Source organism: Sus scrofa, chromosome 14, assembly GCF_000003025.6.
Source record: "Sus scrofa isolate TJ Tabasco breed Duroc chromosome 14, Sscrofa11.1, whole genome shotgun sequence".
Taxonomy (NCBI): Eukaryota; Metazoa; Chordata; class Mammalia; order Artiodactyla; family Suidae; genus Sus; species Sus scrofa.
Window position 1 is genome coordinate 129569501 of NC_010456.5, and position 16756 is coordinate 129586256.

At 42.6% G+C, this 16756-nt stretch overlaps 1 protein-coding gene across 4 annotated transcripts in view; it reads left to right on the plus strand.

The window, feature by feature from the left end:
* INPP5F (inositol polyphosphate-5-phosphatase F) overlaps positions 8094–16756 on the plus strand; it is a 93948-nt gene continuing 85285 nt past the window's right edge. For 2 of the 4 annotated variants that reach the window (XM_005671507.3, XM_013983807.2), the window contains exon 1: positions 8113–8393. In XM_005671507.3, coding sequence (XP_005671564.1) covers positions 8297–8393 — 97 coding nt within the window. In that variant the 5' untranslated portion in view covers positions 8113–8296. Of the gene's footprint in view, positions 8394–16756 lie in introns of all 4 variants that reach the window. The other 2 variants (XR_002338746.1, XR_002338745.1) reach the window with 2 other exon arrangements.

The window sequence follows — 16756 nt, forward strand, 5'->3', positions numbered from 1 at the left end:
TATTTGCGAGGTCAGCACAATGAGCCATTTTAGCAACGAGTCCCCATGTAGGCCCTAACAATAGGTACATCCATATACATTAAAAATCTGTGTATATAGGAGTTCCCGTCGTGGCGCAGTGGTTAACGAATCTGACCAGGAACCATGAGGTTGCGGGTTTGATCCATGGCCTTGCTCAGTGGGTTAAGGATCTGGCGTTGCTGTGAGCTGTGGTGTGGGTCGCAGACGTGGCTCAGATCCCGCATTGCTGTGGCTGTGGTGTAGGCCGGTGGCTACAGCTCTGATTAGACCCCTAGCCTGGGAACCTCCATATGCCATGGGAGCAGCTCAGGAAAAGGCAAAAAGACAAAAAAAAAAAAAAAAAAAAAAATCTGTGCATATAGAATATGTTAGAAATCTGTCAAATAAACTGAGATCTAGAGGGGAAAACTACACATAAAATACATTTTTTTAAAAATTATAAAATCACATCTCTATAATGCTTTATAGCTTAGGACACCCTTTCAAAGATGACTTCATTTAATCCTGAAAAGGAAGTTTTATATTTTATCCCCATTTTACATAAGGGAAACTAACCTTGGAGAACTGAGAGATTTGCCCAAGAACCTCAGGCTTGGGTTAATAGGGCAGGTGGGCTGGGACCCAGGGCTCTGCCAGGTGCTGGGGTGGGGGAGGGGAGAGGGAGAACAAGACGCCTGCCTCCTGACACTGATCCTTCCTACCTGTCTCTCTCCATCCCCCACTGGATTTCTCAGCTCTGAGCTCCACCAGCAGAACAGTAAGTAATTTGCTTCAAATAGGCCTGATCGGCAGAAGGCATGAGACTGGTATTGCCTTGGGGAATGCCTTCAGTCAGAGCTTGTCTGTCTCTGCAGGCAGATACCACTTCCCCAAAGCTCACTCTCCTCCTCTGAGCTAATTGTGTTCCAATCATGAAATCACAAGGGAAGAAAAGGCCAGAAATTACTTTGCAGTCTTTTAATGTAAGGGCCCCAAATAAAATTGTTTACAGGCCATATTTTTTTTTTTTCCCATTCAAAATGAAAATAGATTTCTCGAATCCCAAAGGAGAAAGAGGCTCTTGCTGAAGTAGTGGGACAGATTTATTAGTGTCTGAAAAGTCCCAGCCTGTCCTGCTTTCCCCACAGCCGGAGGCCTTTCTGGCTTAGCCTCTGCTGTTTTTTCCCTTCTTCCCACCCTCCAAGGAGGGCCTGCCCTCTCCAGGGGAAAGAGCCCTGCATGGTCAGATTTCACAGCAAAGAACTGAAGACGAGAAAGGAAGCCGGAGAGGATTTTGGAGAGGAGATGTATCAGACTGTCTGAGCTGTAGGATGATGCCGAGAAGATATGAAATAAGATTATATAAAAAAAAAAAGTACAGAGGGCATTGTAATATTTGAGAAATACATGCATAAAGGACTTGAGTTTTCTCAAATTATATTTAATTTTATGGAATGGGTCTTTTTTCAACTTGGATATTGCCCGGGACTGAACCCCTTGCGTTGTGGCTTTATAAGGCTCACTCCCTGCAACCTAGAATCCCTACTTGGTTAAATCATAGAACAGTGATGCAAAAAACCACAAGAAGTGGTGCCTGCTCACAGGCAACTTCTGTGCTAGTGTCTTGCCATGTTCAAGAGACACAGCAGGTATTTGAGGGAAGGCCGAATTTTGAAAATCTATCTGCCACATTTGTGGCTGGCCTCTGATTACACACCATGGGCCTCATTAAAAACCTCATCTTGCAGACTTTGCAAATCACACGGCATTGTTAGTTCCTCCCACCCGAGTACTCCCCCTCTCCCCCTAGGGCCTCAGTCAGGAGCAGCCCAACACCCTTCCCCCAACACACTCCCTTCACTGAGCTTCCTCGGGCTCTTTGAAGAATTGCTGTAAAATTGAAGGAAAAGGATGGAGCAGTGTGAGGAAAACCAAACCCCTATATTTCCTTGTCACTAAGTGCTACTCTTACAAAATGGTGAAACGATGTGAGCTGTTATTATTTTTCTTTTAACCAGGAGAAGAAACAATAGGTTTAAAATCCACTGGGCAGCTTTTCCAAAGAAGTACCGTTTCTACCAGGGTCATTCCACCCCCCCTCTCCCTGCTGCCCAGCACTGTTTTCTGCTACAGTACAAAGCATTCGCTGAAAAATCTCTAAAATGATTATCTAACAGAAGGCATTTTTGACCATTGTTATTGATTTATGTTGGTACAGGCCCCAACAGGCCATCAGCCTGAGAACTACAACTGGCAGAGGAAGGACAAGCCGCAGCTACTGCTGTGGTTTAGAAAAGGTGCTAAAGAAAAAAACTCTTATCTTTCATTTAAAAGAGGATACAGTGCAGAAAAATGCCTTATATACTTAACTATACCTCACTTTGACAGCATTTAAGATGTTAGGAAAACTCAAAAATATTAAGCTGCTTGTGAAGAATAAAAAGAGCTACTCAGAGTTCCCGCTGTGGTGCAGTGGGTTGAGGATCCAATGTAAATTGAAGCTGCAGCTCCGATTCAATCCCTGGCCCAAGAACTTCCATATGCCGAGGTGCTGCCAAAAAAGAAAGAAAGGAAGGAAGGAAAGAAGAAAGAAAGAAAAAGAGACATGCTCTGAACTCCTGGCTTGTTAAGCCAAAATGCTCTAAATCCTTGGGTAATAAGTTACCTGAAAATCTGTTTTTGTGTGTGCTGGAAGAATGAGTTTTTAGACAGACAGACACACACACACATACACATACACACATACAATTTAACATTTTTTTTTTTTAATTTAAAGCATTAAAAGCACAGGAAAAAAATCAAAACAGCATACAGGAGTATAAAATGAGAAGCAGCTTCTTGCCATCCCTGAGTGTTCCCCTTACCCCATCTCCATCCCTCAGAGGTAACCACACTTCCAGGGTTTCATTTCAGAAATGTTCTGGGCTTAAACATCATCTCTCTCCCATTTTCCTCTTTTAAAAACCCAAATGGGATAAATTAAAATACTACTCTGCAACTTGGACTTTTTCTGTTTAACAGTATACCTTGGACTTAAATAAGCTTATGTGGAACTAATTTTTAAAGATATTTTTAAAATTGAAAAAATAAACGCATAACAGAGGAAGTGAGAGACAGCTGTGCTTTAGACAAATATAAAATTAACACTGTAGAAGGCTAATTATCTTTCCTCTGGAAGGAGAAAGATTAGAGGCAGAAAACATTTCATTTTCTTTCTCTCTTTCGTATATACACTCCCACACACACACACACACACACACACACACACACACACACACAAGAATTATCATAGCCAGTTTAAACAATAACATGGGTCCTTGACAATTTTGTCAGGCCATACAACTAAAAAGTCGGTACTTATTAACCCCCAAAGTATAACAATGGAAGAGAAATGATCTCTATTGAACCAAAGGATTGCTCTCATTTAGACCAAAGTAACAGTCTTCTGAGGGACTTTTCCCTTTTTTGTTTGAACGTTCTTCTCAAATGAACGATTTTACGTGTGTCAAAGTACTCCAAGATGGTTGTTACAATTTCCAGTTGTCCTTCATGAAATGATGGGAGGCGCGATGGCATTTAAATCCATGAGAAATTGGCTGACAGTTGGTCAAATGTGAAAATTTGGCTTGTGAGTACCTAGGGTTCTTAAATGCCCGGACTGCTGCCTGAAGAAATTACCAGCCTCCTAGAAGGAAGAATATATATACATATTTTTTAATCTCTCTTTGGAAGATTTCTCATATACAAACAAGACTGAAGAGAGTTCTTGTAGAAAAACAACATCCAAGATTGTGGACAAGTAGATAGGAGAGGATATTAAAAGTCAAACTACACCAGAGGACACTAGACTCCAATCAGAATGCCACCATCTCAAACAAATAACATACATGACATTGAAGGCCAAATCGATCATCAGAATCGAGTCATTTACCATCACTATTTGTGGACATTTTAACTATGTGACACATTTCCTCGCATTCATTGATTTCAGGGCTAGAGGAACCCATAGTGATCATCTCTCTTCATAAATAAGGAACCTGATACTAAAAGAGATTGACCTAAGATCACACAGAACTGACTAGAACCTAACTCCCCAGTAAATATACTTAAATTAGTGTAAATATACCATACACGTGAAAGAAGATATATAATGTAGAAGACGGTCAATCATGTTTACAAAATAGAAGAGCATCCCATGAACTTTCTTCCATAACCTGAGTGATACCATTCAAGGGCAGCAGGGCCTTGAATTAAGCTGGAAGAAATTGGAGAAGGCCGGCAGATAGCCACGGCCAAGGTTGGGAAAGCCAGAAAGGGCGTGGAAAAGCTGCAGGGTCTGGAGCACTTGATAGGTAAACAGCATTCAAGGTCCAGGCAGTCCTTAGCAGGAGCAAGGCAAGGCAGCTGTGGCAGAAAGGGGGGTGTCATAACTGCCAGGGACAGAGTATACTCTTTTTACTCATTCGGCTTGGCCAGGCGAGGGCTCTACCTACCCTGAAGCCAAGTGTGCACTTAAAATAAGAGGGAAAAAAGCAATGTGCATCTGGGTCAGATAGATTCCAGGAGCATCTTCAGGTTTTCTCTCTCCTAAGGACTCTGCTTGTTAACTCTGGATTTATAGGTAATCACCCCTATACGTTGGTATTAGTTAATGACCAACTGCTGTTCTCTGCTAAGCTGCTGTGAGGCAGAGTATTCCAATTAATTTCCCATAAAACAGCGGTGCTGAACCCTGGCTGCACATCAGAATACTCTGGGTAGCTTAGGAAAAAAAAAAATACGGATGCCTGAACCCATCCCAATTATTTTTTGTTTGTTTGTTTTTACATTGGAATTTATTTTTTAATTACTTGATGAATTTTATTACATTTATACTTGTACAATGATCACCACAACCAAATTTTATAGCATGTCCATCCCAAACCCCCAGTGCATCCTCCCACCCCCCAGACTGTCTCATTTGGAAACGTAAGTTTTTCAAAGTCTGTGAGTCAGTATCTGTTTTGCAAAGAAGTTCACTGTGTCCTTTTTTTTAGATTTCACATGTAAGAGATAGCATTTGATGTTGGTATCTTATTGTCTGGCTGACTTCACTTGGCATGATAATTTCTAGGTCCATCCATGTTACTGCAAATGCTGTTATTTCTTTCCTTTTAATGGCTGAGTAACATTCCATTGTGTATATGTACCCCATCTTCTTTATCCATTCCTCTGCTGATGGACGTTTAGGTTGTTTCCATGTCTTGGCTATTGTAGAGTGCTGTAGTGAACACTGGAGTATCTTTTCGAGTTATGGTTTTCTCTGGATAGATGCCCAGCAGTGGGATTGCTGGATCAAATGGTAATTCTATTTTAAGTTTTCCGAGGAATCTCCATAATGTTTTCCATAGTGGTTGCATCAATTTACATTCCCACCAACAGTGTAATAGGGTTCCCTTTTCTCCACACCCTCTCCAGCATGTATTGTTTGTAGACTTTTTGATGATGGCCATTCTGGTTGGTGTAAGGTGTTATCTCATAGTGGTTTTGATGTGCATTTCTCTACTAATTAGTGATGTTGAACTTCTTTTCATGTGTTTTTTTGGCCATCTGTCTGTCTTCTTTGGAGAATTGTCTGTTTAGATCTTCTGCCCATTTTTTTGATGTTTTTTTTTGATTTTTTTTTTTTTTTTGGTATTGAGCTGCAGGAGCTGTTGATAAATTTTGGAGATTAAACCTTTGTCAGTTGCTTCATTTGCAAATGTTTTCTCCCATTCTGTGGGTTGTCTTTTCGTTTTGTTTAGGGTTTCCTTTGCTCTGCAGAACTTTTACGTTTCATTAAGTCCCATTTGTTTATTTTTGTTTTATTTTTTGGGTTTTTTGTTTTGTTTTGTATTTGCTAGAGCTACATCCTCAGCATATGGAGGTTCTCAGGCTAGGGGTCTCATCGGAGCCTACGCCACAGCTGCAGCAACTCGGGATCCAAGCCTCGTCTGTGACCTACACCACAGCTCACGGCAATGCCGGATCCTTAACTCACTGAGTGAGGCCAGGGATCAAACCCACAACCTCATGGTTCCTAGCTGGTTTCGTTAACCATTGCGCCACGATGGGAACTCCTGTTTATTTTTGTTTTTATTGTCATTACTCTAGGAGGTGGATCTGAGATGTTGCTGTGGTTTATGTCAGAGAGTGTTTAGCCTATGTTTTCCTCTAAGAGTTTTATAGTATCTGGTCTTATATTTAGGTCTTTAATCCATTTTGAGTGTATTTTTGTGTATGGTGTTAGGAAGTATTCTAATTTCATTCTTTTATATATGGCTGTCCAGTTTTCCCAGCACCATTTATTGAAGGGAGAGCTCATCTAAATTAAATGCTGATTTAATTGGTCTGAGATCCGAGCATTGGCATGTTTGAAAAACTACCCAGGTGGTTCTATTAGGTTGCCAGTGGAACCGCTGATTTAAAACATCAGGGAAAGTTGTAATCAACTAATCAATTGTTTTAAAACAGGTACAACAGCATTTTCTTCACATCTGGCAATGTGACTCGTTAAAAAATAATGAAATAATTTGCAGAACATCCTGTCTTCATAAGACTTTCTCATTATTCATTTTTGCTAGGGAGAGTCAACATACGGCTGAATTCAATAATAAATCAGAAACTGATGGTTCCACTGAAACTTCTTTTTACCGTCTTGTCTCCATTATCTTCTTTGTCCATGTCACATCACAAAGATTTGACATAATAATCTCTCCTATTGACCTTTAGGTTGAGGTGTCTGGACAGTTCAAGAGGCCTATTTATACTTATCAGAGATTCCCGGACAGTTTGTCATCATGGGACTTTCTGTGCTATGGAAATTCAACAGAGAAATCAGTGTGGGCTGGAATAATTAGTAAAGTGGAACTTCTTCCTGAAAAAAGGGCCTCTCACTTTTATCAAGCAGAAGGTTAAAAGTATTGCCTTGCTTTTCTTGTCTCCAACCTCATTTTTGTTTTGTTTATTCTCTTCCTTTCTAAGGCATTAGAAAAGGCAGGAGATTGGAGTAGAAAGACTTGATGACTTATAAAACTGGGAGTGTAATTAGTCATTTAGTGCACCCACCATCTGAGACCAAGAGGCTTTCCCAAGATCACACAGCTAGATCATCCCTGGAGTGGGGCCTGGAACTGGGGGCCCAACTCCCAAGCTCCATTCTGTGCAAGGTACCACCTGGCCATTCAAGTTAGACAGCTCAAAAGATACTCAGGAGTGCTTCTGACTTCTACAAGATATTTTCCAACCACCTTAGCCTTGTCAAACTAGATCCCTTTCACCTCCTTGACATTTTATTGTCTTTTCACAGGCATCCTGCTGAATTCAGGGCACGATAGCTTATGAACTTTGCTCTCTTCCTCCTAGTTATTTAGAGCACTGTGCTGCTAATACTTGTTCAATTTCTATTGTTACACGCTCTTCACTGATGTGTATTTATTGAATGTCTGCTGCTGTCAAACGTCGCAAGATTCTAAGAGGAAATTCCAAAACAGACGTCCCGGTTCGCGGAGAGTCTGGCTGGGGATGGACCCCTGCAACCTGAGCCGCCTTTCCCGTTCTCCTAGTCTGGGGTCTCTGCGGGCAGACTAGATTTAGGGAGTCGGCCTGGCTTGTCTCAGGGCTGGTGAGAGAAACGAATAACCTGCTAGTATTGGAGGGGAGGCCCAGGAGTGGGCTTCTGTTCCAAAGGTCGCAGAGCAGCAGGGCGGCCAGTCTGATTCAGCCAGGCCCAGGCTGGGAAGCGGTCGCCCGGGGTGGGAAGGCGATCCCGCCAGGGGCGGGGCCTGGAAAGAGCGGGAGGAGGAGGAGGGGGCTGGGATAGGGAAGAGAAGAAAGAGGAGGAAGAGCCTCGGGGTAGGAACCAGGAGGAGAAACCCAGCTGAAGAAACCCAGAAGCTGGAGAAGGCGGCGGGAAAAAGCAGGAAGAGGAATGGAGAGGAGAAAGGGGGGGGGAGGAGACGGGGAGGGGGAGGAGTCTGCGAGAAGTCGGGAGTGGGTGGAGCAGGGGGAGGAGCCAGGGAGGAGCCGGGCGGGGGCATAGAGGGGCGGAGCCGGGGGAGAGGCCTCCCAGGCCGCAGCCGCCGCTGCCGGGGCGCGTTCCCCTGCCGCGGGTTTGGCCGCCGGGGCGCTCCCTCAGCCGCCGCTCCCTGAGGCGCCGGCTCTGGCGGCCCCGGCCGACGAGGACGCCCCGCGCGGGCTGCCGCCGCTGGGGCCGGGGGACCGCGGAGCCGCGGGCGCTCCCGGGCCGCCGCCGCCTCCCTCGGCGCCCGGGGCCGGCATGGAGCTCTTCCAAGCCAAGGACCACTACATCCTGCAGCAGGGCGAGCGCGCGCTGTGGTGCAGCCGCCGCGACGGCGGCCTCCAGCTCCGACCCGGTGAGCCTGGCGGCGCTGGGTCGCCCTGGGACTGGGAGGGGGCGAGGAGGGGGCGCGGCCGGGCCCCTCAGCTCGGGGCTGGGGTTCCGGCGCCGCCTGGGGCCCTGGCGGGCGGGGCGGGGCGGGCGCCGGCGAGGGCGCGCGATCTGTCATTATTTCCTGACGCGAAGGAGCGTTCGCCTCGCCCCTGCCCCTCTGAGGGGGACAAAGGGCCGTCGACCCTCGTCCTTCCGAGCGCGCTTCCGCTTGGAGATCTGCTCCGCTGCCCCGGAGAGCGGACCCGAGTCGCGCCGCGGGCGGTCGGGGTCGGGCTGCCCCCCAACGGGAAAGTTCGGGCGAGGTGCGCCTGGCCTTAAAGGCCTCTCCCACCCTGGAGTGGCCTCTGACCCGTCCTTTGGGAGAAGTTCTGGGTTCGAATTCCGATCTCAGGCCGGAGGCGGTCACACCAGTTCAATGGAACGTCCTGCCGAAGCTTCACTCCCGGTTGACATCTTTGTGTCACTGGTCCTTTAGCATTAAAGGTGTGACTTCATTTTGGTTACCTCATAGGCACTCAATTTCCGGCGCCCTTTCTTTGATTTTAGTATTACAGTTAAACAGCAGCGTGATGTTAAACTTTTAATATTTTTGTGTCACTCAAGATCGTGCGATTCAGAACGTCTTGGGGGGGGGGTCCATGTTTGGGTGTCCTGCAAGCTGTCCCGAGATGCCTGAGTCTACAGCGATTAGTTTGCGTGAGAGAAACTAGGTCACAGTGGTGAGTTAAACGGGGCAGGCCCTGCCCTCAGAGAGCTGACAGTCCAGGGGTCGGTTTCTTTTGAGGGGGCTCAGTAGCACCCCTCTTTGGAGGGGACCAGTCCTTTTTTCCTAATTACCACAGAGATCTTTCATTTTAGGAGAGGTGAGAGAATAGAGTTCTTTAAAGAAGTAGTGTTTCAAGTTGTAATTCTTGCAAGTAACTAGACAAAAGAATTACATGGTATGAATGAAATGTGTGAAAGGTACTAAAGGAACTTTTCATATATATCACAGCAGTTTCCATTTATAGGGAGGTTTCCAAGGAACTGGTCCCTCAATGTATTCTTGCCAATCCTCACAACTGCTTTACAAAGCACGTGGTGGTATCCTCTTCTTCAGGTGAGAAGACAGGTGTGAAAGGTTGAGAAACTTGCTGGAGCTCATAGAGAGTAGAATTGCCCCCCAGAACATTTTCTCATGGTCCTGTTGCTTGCTTAGGAAGGCCTGATAGTTGATTTGCTAGAGCAGTGAAGGAGAATTTATTTTTTCCTAGGTTCTGAGTGTATTTTCTTGCCATTGCATTTTATTTCCTCTATGCAGAATGGATGAGAAACTACTGCACCCAGATAAGGTTCTTGATAATCTTGAGACAAAAGTTGTTGTAGATAGGCTAATTTTGGCCAATTGCCAGTCATTCTCTTCTGTTTTTCCTAATTTGATAATTTGCCTGATCTTCCCCACCCCTACCACCCACCCACCCACACACCCTTCCCCAGTATTTGAATAAGACTTCAAGTGCAGCCTGAAGAAAGGTAGATTGCCAACTCTTTGGATTCTAAGAGCTTAAAATTAACTATTACAGCTAGATGGAACTTGACATCATCTCCAACTCACTGGACAGAACACTTATCTGCACCTGATTTCCTTAGCTATAAAGTGAGGGTTGGGCTTTTTGGTCCTTGTACATAATGAAATGTGTTTTTTTTTTTGTTTTTTTTTTTCCTTTTCTAGGGCTGTTCCCATATGGAGGTTCCCAGGCTAGGGGTCTAATCAGAGCTGTAGCCACCGGCCTATGCCAGAGCCACAGCAACGCAGGATCCGAGCCATGTCTGTGACCTACACCACAGCTCATGGCAACGCCAGATCCTTAACCCACTGAGCAAGGCCAAGGATCGAACCTGTAACCTCATGGTTCCTAGTCGGATTCGTTAACCACTGCGCCATGATGGGAACTCCCATAATGAAATGTTTTTAACACAACTCCAATTTGTTAAGTGTTTGTTCAGTGTACCTCTTGGAAGATAAGAATTGATGCGCTTTGTGAAAAATACTCAGGAAATCTCTGGGTGGTCACCTGTGTATTGGGACAGTGAATTAGGGATATATGAGTAGCGGTGGCCTTGGTTGTCTCCATTTCCAGGACCACTCTCTCCTTTCTCTTTGCTCTTAAGATTGACAGAGATGAACCAAACTGGTGGAATTACATGGAAGGAGGTAAGTTCCCAGGAGTCCTCTGAATAGATGGTTTCTGTTTGGTTTGTGATCATTTCTTGTACAGAGGAACCTCTCAAATTCTAGTGGCTTTAGGGATAAATTGCTCCCTTCAAGTGAAGTTAGTCACCTCTTCTATGATCTTACTTACCTTTCAGTGGAAGGATACATAAATACATACTTCTGAGCTAAAGAAGCTCAGGTGAGCTACAGGCTTAAGCTTTTTAAGGAATATTCACAGGGAAACCTGGGCCTGGATTTTGGATTAAGCCACAAGGTTTGAAATTATTGTGTATATATCCAAAGTCCATATCAGAAGGCAAACGAACTTTTCTGAATAAGTGGCTGTAGTCTTTGCAATTAAATTTATCTCACTTCTTAGGATATAGCCTACCACAGGCTAAAGTACACCGAAAATATAGAGGGAGGAAGAGGCCATTATTTTTCAGAAAACCTTGTTTTGATCTTTAGGTGTTCAAGTACATATAGCCAGTGAAAGAATCTCATGTACTTGACTTTACCAAATAGTTTATCCTATCCAATACTCAAGACCCTTTCTGAAGAATGACTATTGAATAATGGCATTTTAATTGTTAAATGTTTTTCTGATCTTTTTCTATAGACACATTTAAAATTCCCCATTTTATTGGACCATTTCCCTCTGCTTTTGTGGACGGTTTTGCTATTGTTTGTAATGAAAGTGTTTAAAATCTTTTATAGTTTCCTATTTGTTATTCAGCTGAATAGATTCCTGACCAAGTCCTTTTCTTTCCAAAGGGCAGTATCATAAGACCAAAAAAACTCGTGAGCATTGTGATTTTTGTTTGTGGCTACTGAACAACCTGAAACAGGACTTTTCTTTTTTCTAGTGACATCAGAAAGTTCAGTATTGATGTTTAAGGTTAAAATGAATTTATTTAGTCTGGAATGTTTGATACTGTCAGCCTGTAGTTCATTTTGTAAGACCCAGTTCAGATGCCACCCCTACACTGTGATGGCCATAGCCTGCATTCCTAGGTCAGAATTAATTGATCATCTTTTTGTGTTTCTAGGGGCTTTATACACTTGGTACACACTTTGATTATAGCCCTTACTGCATCATATAATAACAGTTTGGGAGTTCCCGTTGTGGCTCAGCAGGTTACAAACCTGACTAGTATCCATGAGGATGTGGATTCAATCCCTGGCCTTGGCTTAGGATCTGGTGTTGCCATGAGCTGTGGTGTAGGTCGAAGATGTTGCATGGATCCCACGTTGCTATGGCGTAGGCTGGCAGCTATAGCTCTGATTAGAGCCCTAGCCTGGGAACTTACATATGCCACAGGTAGGGCCCTAAAGAAAAAAAAACAAAAAAACAATTTGCTCTCTTCTTTCCCAGTGGACAGAGCATTCCTCAAGGTAAGGACCATATTCTCCTCATCTTGGTATCTCTGAGGGCTTAGGACACAGAAGGCATTTTTGGTTGTGTTGAGTTGAAATAAGTCCAAGTTTTTTTTCAGTAATATCATTGCCATAAAAATAGGATGTTGTGTTATGCATATTACTCATTTTAGGCCCTGTTTTGAATATCTTCTAATTGGGGTGGAAAATTTCTGTCCAGCTGCGTAAAGAAAGAAATGTGAGGAAAGGTGCATTTCCACTTGTGTTATTTTTCTATCAGATTTAACATTGCTTAAGAAATTTTTTGTGATGGTATTCCTTATTTTCATCTTTAACATTGTTAAAATTTTTTCTTCTAGCTAAACAGTTGAGTATTTTTTTCAAGTATTTACATTTTTTTTAAGAGTAGTGGGTAGTCTCTATTCATACTTAGAATTGCTTTTTGGTGGATGCTTGTGTCTCTTGCAGGGTAATGACCACAAGAGGAAAATATTTAGATTGTTTTGTTTTCTACCAGGGAAAATGATAAGGCACTGTGTAAACACTGAGTAATCTCCTGAGAGTGGAGTTTCACTACCTGAGAATAGGGATTGTAATTTAAAGACTTAAAAAGCAATGTAATATAGTCCACTCTTGGAGAAGGGTGATATGGTCTTATCGCTTTAGTCTTAAAATTGCTTTCATTAGTCCTTGTAGCTTTGTCTGATAATGCTGGTATTATGTAATTTCCTGCTGTGTATTGCTTCATTCTATTCTGGGACTGAGTGACCACGAAAAGATGGCAGAGCATCTGTCACACACATTAACATTCATAACCATGTAAACTATAGACAGAGGTGAAACTCTAAGTGATAAATACCAGAGAACAGTTTTTGGAGGGGATACTAGTTATCAGAATTCTCAGAAATATAACAAGGCATTCCTCTTTTTCTTAGTTATTTGATAATTTGATAATGAAATTACTCTTAGTATGTCATATGAAGACTAAATTTTATTGAAGTATAGTTGATTTACAGTGTTGTGTTTCAGGTGTACAACAAAGTGACAAAGTGAATGTTATATATTTAATATGTATGTTCTTTTTTTTTTGCTTTTTAGGACTGAACCCGTGGCATATGGAGGTTCCCAGGCTAGGGGTTGAATTGGAGCTGTAGCTGCAGGCCTGTGCCACAGCCACAGCAACTCGGGATCCGAGCCACATCTGCGACCTACATCACAGGTCACTACAACGCCAGATCCTTAACCCACTGAGTAGGGTCAGGGATTGAGCCCGAAACCTCATGGTTCCTAGTCAGATTTGTTTCCGCTGTGCCACAATGGGAACTCCTATATGTATATTCTTTTTCAGATTCTTTTAATTTATAAGTTATCACAAGATTATGATTATGTTTCTCTGTGCTATATAGTAGGTCCTTGTATGAAAACTTTTTTGAATGAGAAATTAAAGGATTGAAATCTACACAGAACTTTTATCTCTTTGAGGAATCATATTTTATGAAACTATTCAGTTTAGAGTTTTGTGTTTGGTATTTTCTTTTGAAGAAAAGTTATTTTTAACTTTACCTTTTTAAAAAATTGTATTTGCTAAAAATTCACAAATTGCCATGACAAAATGTAATAGGGCATTTTAATTTAAAAATAATTATTAAATTTATTGTAAACATCTTTTTAACTGTTTTTGGGTTGTTGTTTTTGTTGCTTTTTATGACTGCACCCGCAGCATATGGAGGCTCCCAGGCTAGGGGTTGAATCGGAGCTTCAGCTGCCAGCCTACACCACAGCCACAGATCTGAGCCGTGTCTGCGGCATATACTACAGCTCACAGCAATGCCAGATCCCTAACCCACTGAGCAAGGCCAGGGATCGAACCCACAACCTCATGATTCCTAGCTGGATTCATTTCCGCTGTGCCACGACAGGAACTCCTCTTTTTAACTGTTTTTGTTGCTGTCGAATGAGCAGTTTTTTTCCTAGTGTCCTTAGACATCAGTTTCTTTTAAATGGCTTTCCAGTTTCATACCCTGAAAACTTTTTACCCTGTATTTTATATTTCTAACAGACTAACAATTCCATTGAACAGGGCTATAAACTTATTTTTATGAACACTTATTGTTATGTATGCAAAATAGAAAAGATTTTTAAAAAGATTTTCTCTCTTCTTTGGCTTAAAAAAAAAAGGATCGTCCCTGGGGGTGACTAATGACAGTTTTTGGAATGAGGTTTTACAGGTAGAGGGAAGTTTTTGTGCATATTTTACTTTGTCAACTGAGATTAATAGTAGCTAATAACAGCTTTTGTTTATTGAGAATTTTTCTGAAGATACTGTTCTAAGCTCTATTGTGCTGTTTCATGTAATCATCACAATAAACCTTAGGAGAAGGTTTTTTGTTATAGAGGAGGTGACTGAGGCGCAGAGAATTTGTCCAAGTTCAAAGAGTAGGAGGGAGAGCCAGACTTCTAACCCCAATTGACTCCAAAGCCAAGCTTTTCTCAATATTGACAAACATGTTTATAAACCTTTCTGCTTTCTTGACCACAAAGTTATAGGGTTTATATTTTTATGGGTAATATTGGCAATGTATCTTCATCTATCATATTCGTTATAGTGTAGCCAATGTAGAAAGTAAAACAGCCTCTCAAATGGCAAAGCAAGCACACTGAGGAAGGATCTCTGTAGAATGAAAAGGCTGATATGGGACCACTGGTTCGTTCTTTGACCTTTCACCTTTCCTGACTCCTTTCTTGCAAAACTAGTTCATATAGTTACAAGGAATAGCATTATATAATAGGTTAACTAGTTTTTCAGTTATGATCAGTTTATCAGGTTTTGCTTAAGCTTTTAGAACATCTGCTGGTTGGGGAGGGACTAAATAGAGGGTAGACCTTTGAGTAGAAACTTTGATATGTACTGGATGGGAACTATTTCAGCCAGTGGTAAGAAACCTGAAGCCTTCCCAGTCTAGCTTTGCAAGAGTTCCAGATCCAATTTCACAGACATCCTTTCAGAGCTTGTAAAGCAGAGAGGGACTGGAGGAGAAAAAGTCTTTAGGGCAGCCACCTTCAAAGAGGGGAGGGACCTGTGTAGCATCATTTCCTAGATGCTTGTGTTCTGACCAGGCCATGCCAGCGAAGGCCAGGACTTGGCAAAGGCTGGCTTCAGAGGAGAAGCAGAATCCAGGCCTTTAGCGTAGAGCATAAAAGTGCCAGAAACGGAGTTCCCGTCGTGGCGCAGTGGGTAACGAATCCGACTAGGAACCATGAGGTTGCGGGTTCGGTCCCTGCCCTCGCTCAGTGGGTTAAAGATCCGGCGTTGCCGTGAGCTGTGGTGTAGGTTGCAGACGCGGCTCGGATCCCGCGTTGCTGTGGCTCTGGCGTAGGCCGGTGGCTACAGCTCCGATTCGACCCCTAGCCTGGGAACCTCCATATGCCGCGGGAGCGGCCCAAGAAATAGCAACAACAACAACAAAAAGACAAAAAGACAAAAAAAAAAAAAAAAAAAAAAGTGCCAGAAACCAGGGTGCCCTGACAGTGTGGTCTTTTGGGAACATGACTACATTGTGGCTGCTGCAGCATGCCCAGAAACATGTCTCCCCCTTGTCCTGTCTGCCCAGGCTAACTTAGCCCAAGCAAGGAGGAGATGATGAAGATTCATCCCTATATCCCTAGCACCTGGCCCACTGCAGGTCTTCTGTAAAAAATTGTATTGAATGAATGGAAATACCCCTAGTTTCTGGTTGGCCCTGCATCCCTTGAGTAGCAAAGTTGTTTGGAGTTTTAAATGAAGAACATAAGATTAGAAGGCTAGATTGCCACCTCTCCTACCAGCTTTAAAAAATGTGTGAATTTCTTGTTATTTTATTCAGGAAAGGGGGAAGTCTAGTTTTTAATTTTGTGGGATTCACCCAATCATTCTGAATGAAAATAAATGAAACCCAAAAGCTTTTTTTTTTTTTTTCTCTTTGGCCCTCATGCATTAAAAAAAAAAAAGATTGCTTGTTGCTAATATTGGTCCTTGTGATTTATGACAAAATTAGTGGATATTTGCAGATAGATACTAGGCTACTGGAAACTCAAACTAGTTTGGCTGTAATATTGATTCAGCACATTTTCAGAGCCACAGTCTAACCTTGGAGTGGTTTTATGGGGATTTAAATTTGTGAGATCTTTATAAGCTCTATCACTATCCTTCTGTGAATCTTTTTGTAAACTGTTCTATTCCTGTTCAAATATGTTCTAAAATATAACCTTTGAAAATCTAGTCTTGCAAACACAAGTCTGAGAAGTAAGTGCAGTGTTGTAGAGCCCCTAACGAATTATTTATTAGCTGGTTTAAGTCATAATCATATGTGTCAGCTGACTATAATTGAGCTGAGAATATTTATAGTATGTTTAACAAAATAGAGAAATAAGACATTATTTTATTGAGCTGGGAATATTTAAATTATAGTGTGTTTAACAAAACAGAGAAATAAGACATTATTATCCATAGATATTGATTATACATTAAGTAATATATAAGAAGTTTTTTTTGTTTTGTTTTGTTTTTTTTCATTTTCGGCTGCACCCTCATCATATGGAAGTTCCCTGGCCAGGGATTGAATCCGAGCCTCAGCGGTGACCTGTGCCACAGCTGTAGCAACACCAGATCCTTTAACTCACTGTACAGTGGGAACTCCTAAGGAGTATTTTAAAAGCAAGGATCAACACTGAACATTAGGATTATAGTACTATCACAACACTTACTGGTAGTATCT